Here is a 15,553-nt window from a genome sequence, read left to right on the forward strand (position 1 = left end):
AGTTCGAATTTCAACTGTGGAAACCCCTATAAAAACCACGATAAAGACTACAAAAGAAGAGACTGTAGTTTTTGTCCAATCAGGGGTCGAGAAGTAAAAAAAAAAAACCACAAGAAGGAGTGGTAACAACACTTTTTTAAACTAGAAAACCCGGGGAAGAGTAGACAAAACCGGTTTACTCCTATACACAAAAAACGAGGTAACAAAGGTTTTCAAACTAGAAAACCCCAGGGAAAGGGTAAACAAAACCGGTTTACCCATAAACCCCTTTTCGGAAAAAAATTTTTTGAGGTATACGAAACCTAAACCTAAGGATAGTTCGAATTTTCAACTATGGAAACCCGTATAAAAACCACGATAAAAAATACAAAAGAAAAGACTGTATTTTTTGTCAAATCAAACACACAAGTAGGAGTGGTAACAACACTTTTTAAAGTAGAAAACCCGGGAAAAAGTAGATAAAACCGGTTAGGTAACAAAACTCAAGACATAAACACGAACACGAGGTAACGAAGGTTTTTAAACTAGAGAACGTAGGGAAAAGTTAAACAAAACCGGTTTACCCATAAACCCCTCTTGGGTATAAAAAACTGAAAAAATGTACGAAACCTAAACCTAAAACACTTACCCAGATTATAACCTAATTCCCGATGTCCCCTTAAACCTTCTTCTGATTAAAATTTAACTATCCGATAACGTGTAGTTAAGGTTAATCCAAATCGTACCTAACAGTATAACATTATATTTATATATTTATTTATAGAGTACTTTTCTCTGTAAAAACCAACATCAACTATCCTTTTATTTTCGAAAAGAACACTAGAAATTTCTCTTGTATATCTACGTCTTGAACAAATAAGATACGGTGATATAAAAACGCTGTAGTTTTCGTATACTACTAGAAAACTCGTAGTAGTAAAAGAAAAACCATAACTAGATAAGATCAAAGAATTAACTCCAAATAAGACGAAAGAGTTAAATTTCATTAAGAATGTAAAATTCACTACTTAAAATTTATTCTCAAGTATGATTAATAGTATGTGGTAGTCATCTAAGTCTTATCCACGGAAGAGTTCCACTGGTTAAAATTTGTTTTTTCACGTAACATTAAACGACGTGTTACTGGAAACGTGGAAAAGAAAGAGCATTCTTTTCAAAAGCATAACATCAAGATGTTTAATAGTATGTATATATTCAAAGTCGAAAGCCTTAATATAGCTCTTATTAACTCCATGCCGATTAAAGTAAAGCCGGAGATAGAAGACGTCTTCGAATGCTAAGCGAACTAGGCTTGCCATTGTAATGCTAGTTTACCCTATAGTACGTCACCTGGCGTCTACCTATACAACATTCATATTAGGAAACGTACTAGAATTCGGCATTCTCTTGACCCTTGCCCGTGATTAAAGCTAATCGGCGAATTTTAATATTTTGTTCACATTACTGGTTAAGGTCGTCTCTAGTTTCAGGTGGGTACAGAGTTAGTTAAAAGGAAATTTTAAAAAACCCAGTTGAGGAAATCTTCCGAATAACCGGTTTTAGGTAAAAAGGCAACTTAAACATTTTTCTAATCTGGGAAAAAAGAAAACACACACACCGTTCAAATCGGGTAAAAAGTTGAAAACTTCTGGTTTAACGAAGAAGGCGTTGTTATAGTACTATGTTACATAACTTTTTAGTAGTCATACTTGACGTCAACGGATGAAAACTCTAACACGCACATAGCAAACTTAGATATATATTAACAAAGGATCAAGAGTACATTATATATGGAAAGAAAGAGAAAATGAAAAGATTCAAAAGACTTCACGTTATTTAAAAAATCCGTCAACAATGGTACATGTTAATGGTCGTTATGGCAGTGTAGGTTCGGGGGCCAACCTAAGAACCTACCTGCACCCGCTTCTTTCTTTATTAAACCAGATACCAGCCTCCCGTTCGCTGCCTCGTTCCGCTGACGAGCTTCAAGTTTCCCTCGTAGGGCGTAACGACGTTCTCCCAGGGGTGTTAGCAGCTGGAGAACGGGCCTTGGGGAATGTTGTACGTCTAGCGGTTAACGACGGCTCCTCCTCACTAGTCAAGGACCCAGGTTCTGGGCCGGTGACGACGCTCGAGCAAGGTCGAGTCACACCCAGTCCGCCCCTGGTGATTATTCTGCCAGGCACACGGGTTCTTGAAGTGTAACTCTCGAGGCCCCGGCCCCATGTGAACGCCACGACGCTTCCAGCACTTCGGCTCGTTTAAACAAAGCGGCCTGCCCTCCTCCTGGTGTGTTCGGGATTCATTCAACGGCCTTAACATCTAAATGTCAAATAAATAGTGATAACTAGAGTAGTCCTTAGCTGGTTTGAATAAAGTAGACGACGTCACTGCACCTTGCATTGTACATGCATAAGGGTCAAAGAACGAGTTTCCTGAGGATGCACAACGCATAGCGAAAGTAGAAAGATGTTGCTGTGCTATCAACGAACGGGCTGCACGCGCACGCCGACGGTTTTATTGTTATGCGTCGGGCCTTCGACACACCTCACTCAAAGATGATTAACCTTATAAGTCAAAGATGATTAACCTTATAAGACTGCGTAAAGTTAAAAACGACCCGATATACATCTTTATAGAGAAAGCTATAACAAATCAACTGATTTACGCCACAAAACTTTATGCCGTCTCCGCTAAGCGGAATAAATCGAAGCCGATAGTTATCAGGCCCCTTCTCGTGGGAACGAGGAGATCAGGTCACGTGTAGCGTATACACGGGCTATTCTCACGTGACCGTACAGTTCGAGTTGATGTTTCTCATAACCGCCCACTTCTAACGCCATTGTTTGAAGTTAATGTCCTACTTGATGAGCGTCACCTTGAATCAGCAGGTTGTAGGATTAAAGCTGTTGGAGTGGTGGCAAAAGTCGAAGTTGGTATTCAGCAACTTGGGAATGCCTTGATATTCACTCAACCGAAGAATAGATAGAGAGAGAGAGAGAATGTGTGAGAATACCGTGCTACAGGCGTATCAAATTTAAAACACAAAAAAAGATTAAAGAACATTAGCCCCATAATTAGTCTACTATGCCGCTACGAGACCCCGTAATTCATGATGTTGCTGAATGAGTACCACCGACCCGGTATGCCTTTACACGTTAGTCTCGAAGATAAGGCTTTCCTGAAGAGCTGCAAGTGAAAGGTTTTCCCGACCCGAAAAGGCTCCGCACACATGAAGTTACCTCTATCGACGCAGTACGGGGGCGGGCTAAGTATAGGCACCGATGGTTTATGTCGGAGATTCAGCTATTCGGGAAAGAGGGAAGTCTGAGAGTGGAAAACCCGTCAAAATTGTACGAACGACTAAACACAGATCACTTCTTGAATTTATGTATTGTACTTTTTCTTAAAGTCAATTAATATCATAAATGTGGCTAACTGCTCTAGAAGCCCTTTAACCCTCCCCTATAGAACGATCTTTCCGTATAAGTCCACACAGTATAAGTTAGATTGGTTTAAAAATGACATTACATATAACTAATTACGTATACTTTAGTGAAGGGTCGAAAAAGAGTGACGCTTATAACGTAATTTGAAATCGAACAACAATACGAAAAATAAATAAAATGAAAATTTGAAGTATTACGAAGTAAATCTACGTTTCAAACACCCTATTACATTACTAGTCGTTTTGTATTGCTGAAATGCTAGCGTCAAGAGAATTGTGGGACAAAGTAAGAAACCGTAAGGACAGGAACATTGTTGGTAAAGACTTTGACGACATAGGTATAAAGAAAGAATATAGATGTGGTTTTTTACGCTTTTGGTCAAAAGAGGAAACCGAGTACAAGTGTGGTAATCCTCGTCGTCCTGACGCCTTCATCGCTCAGCCATATAACGGCGGCGACGTAAGCGACTACGCTTCAATCCGTCTATCCCCATCCTCAGCCCGCCGCCGTAGTACGTGAGCAGCGGCAACTTCATTTGAAAGGCTCCCTTGCGGGTGGGAACAGACTTGCACTTGCACAAGCGCAGGAAAACCTCGTCGTGGAGGCTGACGTGCAAGGGCTCCCCGGGCCGGAGGTACTCCTCTAGCAACATCATGAAGTAGGGCATCTTGTAGGGGCACAGCAGACGCGTGCATCTTCAAGCATTCCAGATATACAGAGTTTGTCCAAGTTTTTTTAAAGCTTCGAATATTGAATGACTACCTCGGCATTCCCTGCTCCCCGAACATCAGCTTCGACTTCTGGAGCCACTACAACAACTCCAACCCCACGACGCGCTGCTCGCAGGTGACGCACATCAAGTCCGCCATCAACTTCAAGCACTACCGCTAGAAGCGGGCGGTCATCAGGAACATCAACTCGAAGTGCACGGTCACGTGCGCCTAGCCCGTGTACACGACCCACGTGACGTCCTCCCCGCGCAACAGGAAGGAGCCGCACAACTAGGGGCGCCACGAGTCGACAAAGCTCAGCGAGGACGTTGTAAGGTGTAAGCTTAGGCATACGGGCGTAATCAGTTTGTATCTCCAAAGCTTTCTAGCCTCTCGCCCCCACCCCCCTATCTCTCTAAAGCGTATGACCTACGTCAAGAACAAAACCGTTGGTGTCCTCGTCCTCCCCGTCCCTCACTAACACGACAACATCTTCCTACTCTCCCTTTGTGTCGTCCAACCTATGAACCTACGGTCCCCGACACTTATCCACGTCCAGTGTAAGGTCCAGTGACGTGTTAGTAATGTCGTCAAAGATTACTCACATATGAAACTTTGTTAGCAACATGAGATTTTTGAATTTGACAATCTCTTGTTGTCACAAGTATATAAAAGTATAAATTGTCTATGGTCCTTACTAATAAGTCTCTTTCGTCCCTAATTTCTAGTGTGTTTGTATGACTCACGGACTCAAAACGCCGCCACCAGCCCCCACTTCTTCTGCCACCTGCCGTGCTAGAAGCGCCCCGGCGTCCACATGGGCCCCGGCCCGGGCTCGTCGCACTTCAAGACGCCGTCGAAGTGCCAGAACAACCTGCACGGCCTCTCCGGCTGCGACTGGACCTTCCTCCTCTGCCGACTGCGCCCCAGGACCGGCATCCTCCGCTGCTGCGGCGGGAACGTCGTCAAACGCTAGACGACCAACATTCCCTGGGGGCCGTCGTCCAGGTGTTGACACCCACAGAAGAACGTCGTCACCCCCTACAACGGGAACTTGAACCTCGTCAGGGGAACGAGACACCGGACGCGTGGGTGGTACCTGGTCTAGTGGAGGAAGAATCGGGTTGAGGTTGAGTCCCGGGTTGGGCCCGAGTACTACACGGCCATGTAAACCTTCAACAAGTAGCATTGGTGCCGGACATTAGGCAAAGTGTCAATTTATTAGGGTGACAATTATGGGCAATTCAGTAGAGCCTAATTTAGATTTATCTCAAATTTTTTTTTTCAGTTTTATGAAAAAAACAGAGATTAAATTCTCGTTTATTCTTTTCAAATACTGTCATCTTACCATATAAGTTTTCCCGGTTTTTAGTTTTATGAAGAAGATTACTATTTTACCATATATACTTTCCTATTTTATCATTAAAATGTCTTTATTGTCAACAAGAATTGGCTCTTATATAAACTTTTTTTGAATCTTGTAATTTTTTTATAAAAAATATAATCAAAAAAATTTTTCCTATTTATTCTCTCAGACATTGAAAAAAATTCCCGTATATTCGTTAACTTGTTTTTTTTTTTTTTTTACTAGAGGTTTTAAACTGATTCTTTATTCGTTTATTACGTCTTTTTCAATGAATGTTGCATAGGTAGTCGCCAGGTACTATATTGTAGGGTAAACTCACACTACAAGGGTCAACCTAGGTCCCCTAGTATTCGGTGATTTTTAAATTTAAAGTTTTTACCTCCACAGTAGTTAATTATAAATTCATTTCCTATTAAAATACTTTTGGGAGATTTGAGAAGCGGTAAAGCTCGTAAACAATTTTAAACGTTTGAGATAATCAATAATCATCAATCATGAATCATCAAGTGGTTAAATATGGTTACTTATAATACATTTATCTTTACCGTGTCAACTCCTCCAAGGGTATGTATAATTGAGTCCCTCACATAACAAAAAACCGGCTTTTTATGAAAGGCAGGTAAACCAAAGATNTTATAAAAAATAACTCGAAGGTTGAATATAATATTCAATTCTGACCATTTGATTATACTCTTTATCAATCTATTCAAACGTATAAATTTTTAAAATAAATTTAAAAAAATATGCCAATAAAATATTTTTATATTTGTTGCTTGCCGAACGTCCCGACTTTTGACCCGGTCAACAATTCTCCTCGGGAAGATCGTCGGGCTGCAAGACGGCTGCGAATTATGATCCTCGAAATATGCGCACACAGAGGATCAAGCGATTAGGCCGATGAGGGATCGAATCAGCCGGGTTCGAAAACCTTCACAGTAAATTCGCTTCGGCAGGATGAGCCGAACGGAGAGGGGAAGCCCAAGATTCGACTGAGAAACGAGCCGAATGGCCAGACAAACTTGTGATCTGATCGGCGGGAAGAGCCGAAGATGACTTTCTATTGAAATGTACAGGAAAAAAGTACACAAACAGGGGAGTGATGCCCGTAGGGCAGACAGACTCCAAGTATATTGTACAAGGGAGTGATGCCCATGGGGCAGACAGACTCCAAAGATCTATAAAGGAGTGATGCCCATGAGACAGACAGACTCCAAAGATCTAAGTTACAAGAACTACTCCTAGAAAAGCAGTAAATGGGGAAAAGAAAAAGATTACATTTAGACTACTCCTAGAAGAGCGATAAAATGCAGAGGAAATAAGCGTGGTCTTTTGTGCGCAGGAGCAAAGACCTCTATTGCAGGCTTCAAAGTTACTATTTATAGCACACATTATTAGTTGGTTGAAAGTAGTTGGGGGGAGTGGTTGTAACCATGATCGTGGAAGTTATACTAACTCCTCATGAAAATTACGCTAACTCCTCATGGAAGTTACACCCTAATCTTCAACCGTTCCCGCCTTCTTGTCCTTCAGGCGCCTTATTGCCGAATCCTGGTGTACCACGTATCCTTATTAGTTCATACGTGGGTTAGGTCGGCTCAATTTTAGTATCAACAATATTAAAACTGAGCATGAAGCGCATCCTGCTTCAATAACACAGATAACTCAAAAAACTTAAACTGAAACTTAAAATATAATAATATTCAACAATTATCAATGTATACACCAAAAAGAAGCACTTGAGAACGTGATCGACACCATGTTATGTAACGCCTTTATTTATTTATTTATTTAATAAAGTTATGCGTACGTAACCACATATTTATTGTTAGATAGTGTGGGGCCCACTGTCCACATGAACTTAGCGTTCTCATAAATATTATATTAAATTTTAGAATTAATTTTATATATTTTTTTATAAAATTTAATTTTTATATATTATTCCTACAAAAGTATTAATATTTTCAAATATATCCCTGGCATTAGAATCCATTAAAAAATTTTAGTTAATCATATATCAAATACTTAACCGCAGTTAGTTAATGAGGTAAATTGACTGTTTTATTTTTCTTCAATTAATCTGAGGAGTATATTTATGATGGTAAAAAAATTATTTTACTTATAAAATAGACACTATTTTAACGGTAACAAAATAAAGAAATATATTTAAAAATATTATGACATTTGCAGAGATAATATATAAAAATTAAATTTTATAAAAATATGTTTATTATTTATTTTGTTTGTAGGGAGATATATGCAATTAATTCTAAATTTTATTATATTAGATGACCAAATCCTCGCCTCCCAAGCAACGAAAAATTCTAGAATGCAACGGGTATATTGGTGACGTGGCGTAACAAATCAATCAAATGTCTTCTTTTAGAGTTATATGTCCCATTATGATTATAAAAAAATATTTTTATTGTACTTTTATTTGAAAAGAAAAAATATGATTGACTTGTTATTGATGACACGGTGCAACTGTGACAATGTAGAATTCCTCCCAAGCAACAGCTTAGATCCAGCTACAAAGCTCACGACATCGACGTTCGCGGTTCGTACAACCTGCAAACACCCACCAACGACATCGCTCCACGTGCCACTATTGTTTTTTTTTGAGAAATAGGTAGCCAGCTACCTGCTTCATTCATTAAGTAAAATGAATTAGACATACATGATGGAAGCAACTAGGGCCTCCTAACTGCGCCAACGAAACAGAAAATAGAAAAACCGAAAATGCCAAAAGCAAATCCGTACAACGGAAAACGAAAAAACGAACATAACCTAATTAAAAAGAAAATCAGAGGGAACCAAAGGTAAAAAAAACACGGATTCAGGTAACGTCAGTCCAGTCCCTGATCAGAGCCGCGACACGTTCGATAGCTCGGTAGGCGTTGGGAGACCCATTGCGAAATATGATCCTATTTCTCTTCGTCCAAACGACCCACCAGATTGCCGCCAACTGGGTCAGACTATTCGATCGCAACGTGCCACTATTGTTAAACCTTGGATGTTGATTGGGCGCGTTTGGTGTTTTGTGTTTTGGGGCCTGCGGAGCGCGTGGGTTCGGGGGGTTTTGGGGTTGAGTTGGAGTGCGGATTTGGACAAACATTCCGCGGGATTTATGAGGCGAGAAGTTGTTGTTTGTGATAGTCAACATCAAGGAGAGAAGTTTGTGTCTCAGGTGTGTTTCATAGACTATTAATTTCACACATGCGCGGCACCATTCACCGTCCCCAAATCAAGTGACAAAAAATTTAATAATTGATATCCGAGATCCAAGTTCGAATCATAATTGATTCACATTTTCAGCTAAATTTATTTTTAAATAAAATAAACGAAGCGGGTAGCGTGCTACCTATCTCTAAAAAAAAAGTGCTTAAAGATATATATTCATTCTTAAAAATGATTAGCTTTATGAACACATATATTAAAATAATTATTTGAAAATTATCATGAACGTAAATTGTGAGTTATTATCGTGTATCCTGACGCCGTACAAAAATCGGAGAGGCTCTATCCGTGTGGACGGAGGAACTTTATATTTGTGGTGAGTCTGTGCGTCACGTGGATCATACTATTTTTTAAAAAAAACATGTTTTTCCGCAACTCTGGTTTTTACGATAGCACTAAATAGACCCAGAGGCGGGACAGATTAAGATCTCCGATAAATATATTGAATAGCAAATATATTCGACAAAGTTCAACTTTTTATATTTATTTCTGCAAAAGTTTTAATATTTTTAAATATACCTCCGCTGCCAGGATCCGTTAGAAAAATATAGTTAACCATGAATAAAATATTTAATTATGATTAGTGAACGAGATAAATTAACCTTCTTACCCCGCTTGGCCGCTTATATAATTTGTGATGGTAGGAAAAAGAAGATGACTGTTGAGAATTTTTGAGAGGATATTTTTGTATAATTCTAACAGTTGAAACTTTTAGAGGGACACATTTGTGACGCAAAAATATCATTTTATTTATTTTTTGTTAAAAAAATAAATAATATTTTAATAGTACCAAACCAGAGGGACAAATATAAATATCACCGGACTTTTTAGAAATAAATATGAAAAGTTGAATATTATATGAATATATTTATATTCGATATGTTTACACGGAGGTGTATAAAATTAACCCTTTCATAAATAGGGAACAAAACTTTGATTTTTTTAAGGAAAGATAATGTTGAATCTGATCAAATTCAATCAGAAGTAAATATTTTAATTCCCTTTCGTCTCAACGCTAAGGATTTGTTTCATTTGAATTTGAATTATGGACTGGTATTTGCAAGGCCCACTGGGCTAAGCAATGTCCAAAACAAGGTGAGCTGGGCCAACTTAATCAAAGAGTGAAATAGGTCACAAAATGCTTTTGTAGAGATATGGAAACTTAAACATTTTTAGTTCAGAGGCCGATTTGATGATGCAAATACCTAACTCAGATGCTTCTCCAAAACACTTTCAGATTCTTTCGGAAAATACTGAAGCATAAAAAAGATTGTAATTAAGAACGCATCCTCGAAGAAGGCTTAATGCTTCTCCAAAACACTTTCAGATTCTTTTGAAAAATACTGAAGCATCAATAAGATTGTAAGTAAAGACGCATTCTCGAAGTAGGTTTAAGTGTTGCTGCTCTGCGATAGGAAGTTCAACTATATCTAAATCCTCTCAAAAGGAATATTTTCGCAATCAAAGTTTTACCATTGCGATGTTTCAACCGTAAGTTTGATTTTACTGCCTAATCTTCTTTCATTACTTTCGAATGTTGTGTCGAAATGGAACCAAAGATTAGGCAGTAAAATCAAACTAATACACATTTCAAATTAAATGCACCATTGTTTAGGCAATGTACTAAGCTCTCTTCATTTTTCCACCAACAAAAAGATGTAGCTCAAAATAAGAGGGGAAAAAAAAGGGAAAAAGGAAAGCATATAGAGGTTCTCAGAAATGGTATTCATTACTAAATGGCATATGGAGACAGATTAAGACCCTCTTCTCACCATCAAATACTCTTTTGTATCCTCAATACTCTTTTGAAGGCCCTCAAAACATGTTGAAACCAACATATAATCTCCTTCTTTAACTCTCTCTCTCTCTCATCATACAACAAGAGCAAGCAAACTATCCCTCCCACAAAACAACCACCACAACTAAACATAGAGTATATGTCAAGCTACAACAAAATGGAAACATTTCCGATCATATCTCGCCATCTACACGCACGCACACGCACAACTCGATCTAGAAAACGATGCAGAAAAGCTACAGTTAGTGCATATGACTCAGGTGTGCCCAAAACCATCAGTACTCGCCTCAAGTGCCGACGCCGCTCCCTTGTCCAAAAACCACACCAACTTCCCCTCGATCGGCTGAACCCTCTGCGCGGGCAACATCAAAGAAGAATCCAATTCTTCGATGCTGTTGTTAGTGGCGATTCGAACCGCCGCTGCTTTTTCTTCGCCGGTAACCACTAGTGCTACATTTGAAGCGGAGTTTATAACGGGAAGGGTGAAGGTGATCCTCTCTGGTGGGGGTTTCGGCGAGTCGGTTATGTAGGTGACCCACTCCTCTTTGAGTTCGAGGGTGAGGTGGTTGGGGAATAATGAGGCCACGTGGCCATCGGGGCCCATGCCGAGGAGGATTAAGTCGAACTTCGGGCAATCGTTGGCTTCGGACACTGCGATTGTGCGGACCTTTACTAGCTGGCGGATGGTGAACTCGTACTCGGATGCGGCTTCTTCAACTGTCACATTGTCGTTGATGGAGTATACATGGCTATTGAGAATTGATACCTGGGAGTTCAAGGACGAGAATCGTGTATTCGAGTCATAAGAAAGATTAAGGTGAAGAATATTTGTTAAAATCATGATAAGAAGCTTGAATTCTTGTTTGAAAATAGGACCATGATCGTATATGAAAACGATATGAACAGCAAAAATGCAGTTTTATGAACTACCGATGTTCCTAATCCTTTTAAATCTCACCGCATTCAATTAAAGTCATTTTTGGTCTTTCTTTGCCTGATGTGTCTAAACCACACGGACGAGAAATGTTCATCTTGTTCTAAATTGGCATTCTTCTCATAATGCCAATAATGTGATCAGTTCAAATTTTGTATTAGTAATATCAACATCCTCCACGAATCTACCAACTCCGCTAACATGCTGATCGATAATCAATGGTTTTCATGCATCCATCTTATCTTGTTAGAAAGTTTTACGAAGTGAAGAAAAGTTATTTTCATTGCTTTCTTAAGACTCCATAACAACTTAATCTTCTTAAATAATTATTTGTGCGGCGTCATTCATAAATATTGTGATGGAAAGCAATTGTCAGCACACGGTCTCCTGATATAATTATGCACTAAAATTGAACAGGTAACGATCTGTTAATATTATCCTCTGAGAAGAAAGTTTCGCAGAAAGGTGAAATTAATTGAGGGTGGAAATTCGCATTACTCTTATGGATTCTCTGTTAATGTTTTCATTTGTTGTGTCGACAAAACCTCTAACATGTAAACAGTTGTTCAATCCATTTTTCCGAATTATGCAGGGAAAGATTCTAACAAAAAGAAGGTTCAGGCAAAACTGATATACGTAAATGAATGAACTTTGGAAGGACGCGAACAAAATTTTGTACTAGTATGAAAACGTTCTTCAAGTGAGACTAAAAAGGTACAAATTGAAGTTGAAGTCTAGATACTCCAAATGAATGTCACATCATCTTTAGAATAATAATTTGACAAGATTGAAGCTGATTATTAACAGAGAGTTTTTGTCCTTGTATTAGCCTGTTAATAATGTTTTTAAAAAAAGCCCCTTGTCATTACTTAGTTACTAAAAGAACATTATGTACTATGACAGATCAGAAACCAATCTCAGCTGGTTAAGATTCAAACTAGCATAGATCATAAAAGGCAACAAAATTTGTCCAAATATCAAATACCTTCGAAAGAAACCCTTCCTTTGTTTGTTTGTAGTTGCTTTCTGCATGATTCTTCGCCACGGCACGCTCATCAGCCCAGAAGACATACCATTTTGTCCAGTCCAAGGTCTTGTTATAAGGAGCTTCACAAAGTTTCCTGCTTTACAAGAAGGTTATGATTACAATCATTACAATCAATACGTGTGCATGCAAGCGGGGATCCAAACAAAGAATCAGTAGATTATGTAATTTAAACTGCGAATCTAAATACTAGAAGTAAAACCACCCTAGTAGATTGATGAGTGATCCTCCAGACAAAGCAATAGTAAAGCATCCTCTTTCCTTCACCGAAATCTCCGATAATTGCGCGACATACTCAGCCAAGTCGGTAGCTAATTCAACTGAGCTTTCGAAAATCCGCAATTCACCTTTCTTCTTGGCTTCACAGGAAGTAGCCATTCCTTTCTATTTTCCCCCCTACAATTGTGTCACTGTGCAATTACTGTATTCCTACATAAATAGAACAGGCGAAAAAGTAAGAAAAATACGAACCGTCGAAAGAAGAAATTCTCATAGTAGTGCAAAACCAAAGCTATTTACAAATGGACATGGTTGGGCATAAAGCGAGACAAAAGCACAATTAATTGTAGCTCGATAAAACCTAAACATAAATAGTAGCAGAAACTGCGTCCATTTGTACGTGAAGTTTTATCCTGGCAAAGAGACAGAAGAAAGGGAAATCTTGTTTAGTTAAAATTGCTACACGATAAAACTAGAACAGGTGCGAAGGAAGATAATTTTCAGAAAGTCCAGAAATTCGTCAAATGATAACAGTTTTCTGCCACAAGCACGAGAGAAGCAAAAGACAAAAAAAAAAAAGAACCGTCAGATAGGCGAATCACATAATTTCAGATAAAGAAACTGTAAATATTATGGCACAAAAGTTAATTTTTGTCGGCTTTGAGTCAGAGAATTCGTTAAACTAAATAGCATCACTCTGTCAAAAATGTACAATTTGGATTATAAATGAACCATCCTGAAATGTTCTTCAAACAAAGAGAAACATATTAGACCAAAATTACGAATAAAACAGCACATATTTTATAGAAGATACAGAATCATAACTTATTAGCGAAACAAAGTCCCAACTTTCTTTTTTTTTTAAAAAAAAATTTGAATAGAAGAACAACCAGTTTTAAAACCATGTTGAAACAATTCACATCTGAGAGTGTAGAGTTGAACGAAGTTCAAACAACTAAAACTCATCGCCCGAAGATAATTCCGAAGAATTTGATTGTATAATATTTACAACAAAATTCCATTTGAAGAAAAGCTTATCGCACGAAGCAAAACCAAAGTGCCAAAACTGTCTCAATCCTATCTTAATATCATTCCAAAAATGCAAGTGGAGTTGGTAAAGCTATCATTTTGGAGTTTTGGCATACATGAACTTCAACTAAAAACAGCAAGATATGTAAATTATGTAACCCCAACCACAAAATTAGGAAAAAGAAAAAAAAATCTGGTTACAAGAACCCTAATACAAAAACTTCATATTATTTTTTTAACAATGGAAAGAATAAAAGGAAAATAAAGCAACTTGTCGGTAGAATTCGAACAGCCATCATTCCATGTCGAGACCAATTCAAAGATTCCAAACTTTACATAAAGAATTAAAAGAATAAAATGTCAAAAACCATAAAAAAAAAATTGGAAACAAGTTGATCTTCTACAATTAAATTAAACTAATGATGGTAATCAAAGAGAGGAACAGTTCCACAAAAGGAGCCATTTTGATCATGGAAAAAGGCAACAGGATCAAAAGATTCAAAACCCAACTCTAAATTACCTTCAAAATTGAGCAGAAAAAAGAAAACCCAAAGGGAGCAGAGAAGCTTGGGAAAGATTAGCAGCATATCAACAACAGCTCAATGCCTTACAATCTAAGAATCTAAAGGTAGAAATTAATGCATACAACCAATCAGAAAGAGTAATAAAGGCAATCTCTTCACATGCAAGCAATCACACAAACCCAAATTTAATCACAGGTTTTTGCATTAAAAACTAGGGGGGGAAAAAAAATCAACACCCAGATTACAAAAATCTCATTTTTCGGCAACAGGGAGAAGATTCAGATCCAAAGCCCAACTGGGGCTCTCATTTGCTTCCTCCAAAAGCATAACCCACTAAAAAAAAAGGGGGGAAAAGAAGGGGAAAATTATATATATAAAAAAAAAAAGTTACTCACGAGGTTTTAGAGCCGAGAAGGGGAAGGGAACGCCGAAACGGAACAGAAACCGAAGGTGGGTGACATCACGAAGTTTAGGCTTATTCTAATCCAATTTTGGGGAGATTAAATTACTAAATTAATCTCCTCTCGCCCATCCCCCCACCTGCGCACACGTGCACACGCCATTAATCCTTATCAATTCACACACACACACACAATTAGAGAAAAATATGGAAAAAAAGAGACCTTTTTGAGGACTCTCCCACAGTCTACTCCATGATTATCACAATAAAGGAGCAATTTTGGGAACAGAGGAGGAGAGAGAGAGAGAGAGAGAGAGCTGTATAAGAGTATGTATATATATACATAGATGTATATATATACATAGAGAGAGAGAGAGAGGGGTTTCTCTCTCTTGGGTCATTTTAGAGAGAGAAAGGGAGGAGAGGTAGGAGGAAAACGACAAACACACGTGTGCAAATGGGTGCGTGCCAAGTGTACCAATCAGGTTAATTGAGTGTAAAAAGCACTTTTTTTTTAAATGAAGTTTTTTTTGTGTATTTGTTAACGCGTCGAGTGAACTGAGGGAGAGATTAGGGAGAAGAGGGGGTCAATAGCAATTAAATTAAAATGGAGGAGCTTATTTGCAAATTTGCTAATCAAATATTTTCTATTATGTAATTAGCAAAAGTTCCCAAAATAATTAAATTGTTTTAGGTCCTTTGTTAAACAAATGTACAGAAACCCTTTGAATTATAATCTATGTTGAAATAGGCCGCTAAACTTTTTATTTCATCGGGGCTGATTGATTAATAGCTACTCAATTTTTAATTTTATTTTAAATTATTTTACTGGACGGATTAAAATTTTGTTAAACTTAACGGTAGCT

At 38.1% G+C, this 15,553-nt stretch overlaps 1 protein-coding gene across 2 annotated transcripts; it reads right to left on the bottom strand.

Moving 5' to 3' along the window:
- Positions 1-10,442: 10,442 nt before the first annotated feature.
- Positions 10,443-14,827, bottom strand: LOC109704555 (probable 6-phosphogluconolactonase 2). Of its 2 annotated transcripts, XM_020225301.1 has the most exons (5): positions 14,683-14,827; positions 13,096-13,147; positions 12,721-12,944; positions 12,456-12,591; positions 10,443-11,302 (listed from the first exon to the last, which is right to left on the bottom strand). In XM_020225301.1, exons 3-5 carry the CDS (start codon positions 12,891-12,893, stop codon positions 10,793-10,795), a joined length of 819 nt encoding a protein of 272 aa, XP_020080890.1. In that variant the 5' UTR covers positions 12,894-12,944; positions 13,096-13,147; positions 14,683-14,827; the 3' UTR covers positions 10,443-10,792. The 2 variants fall into 2 exon arrangements, with proteins under 2 accessions (XP_020080890.1, XP_020080889.1); XM_020225300.1 differs by lacking the exon at positions 13,096-13,147.
- Positions 14,828-15,553: the final 726 nt, after the last annotated feature.

Source organism: Ananas comosus, unplaced genomic scaffold, assembly GCF_001540865.1.
Source record: "Ananas comosus cultivar F153 unplaced genomic scaffold, ASM154086v1, whole genome shotgun sequence".
Lineage (NCBI taxonomy): Eukaryota > Viridiplantae > Streptophyta > Magnoliopsida > Poales > Bromeliaceae > Ananas > Ananas comosus.

Excerpts from the sequence above, each read along its gene's own strand:
- LOC109704555 (XM_020225300.1), bottom strand. The coding sequence starts at position 12,893 with ATGGCTACTTCCTGTGAAGCCAAGAAGAAAGGTGAATTGCGGATTTTC. Across the intron at positions 12,592-12,720 it reads TCACTCATCAATCTACTAGG|GAAACTTTGTGAAGCTCCTT; the intron begins GTGGTTTTACTT and ends CTTGTAAAGCAG. Across the intron at positions 11,303-12,455 it reads AGGAAGGGTTTCTTTCGAAG|GTATCAATTCTCAATAGCCA; the intron begins GTATTTGATATT and ends TTGAACTCCCAG.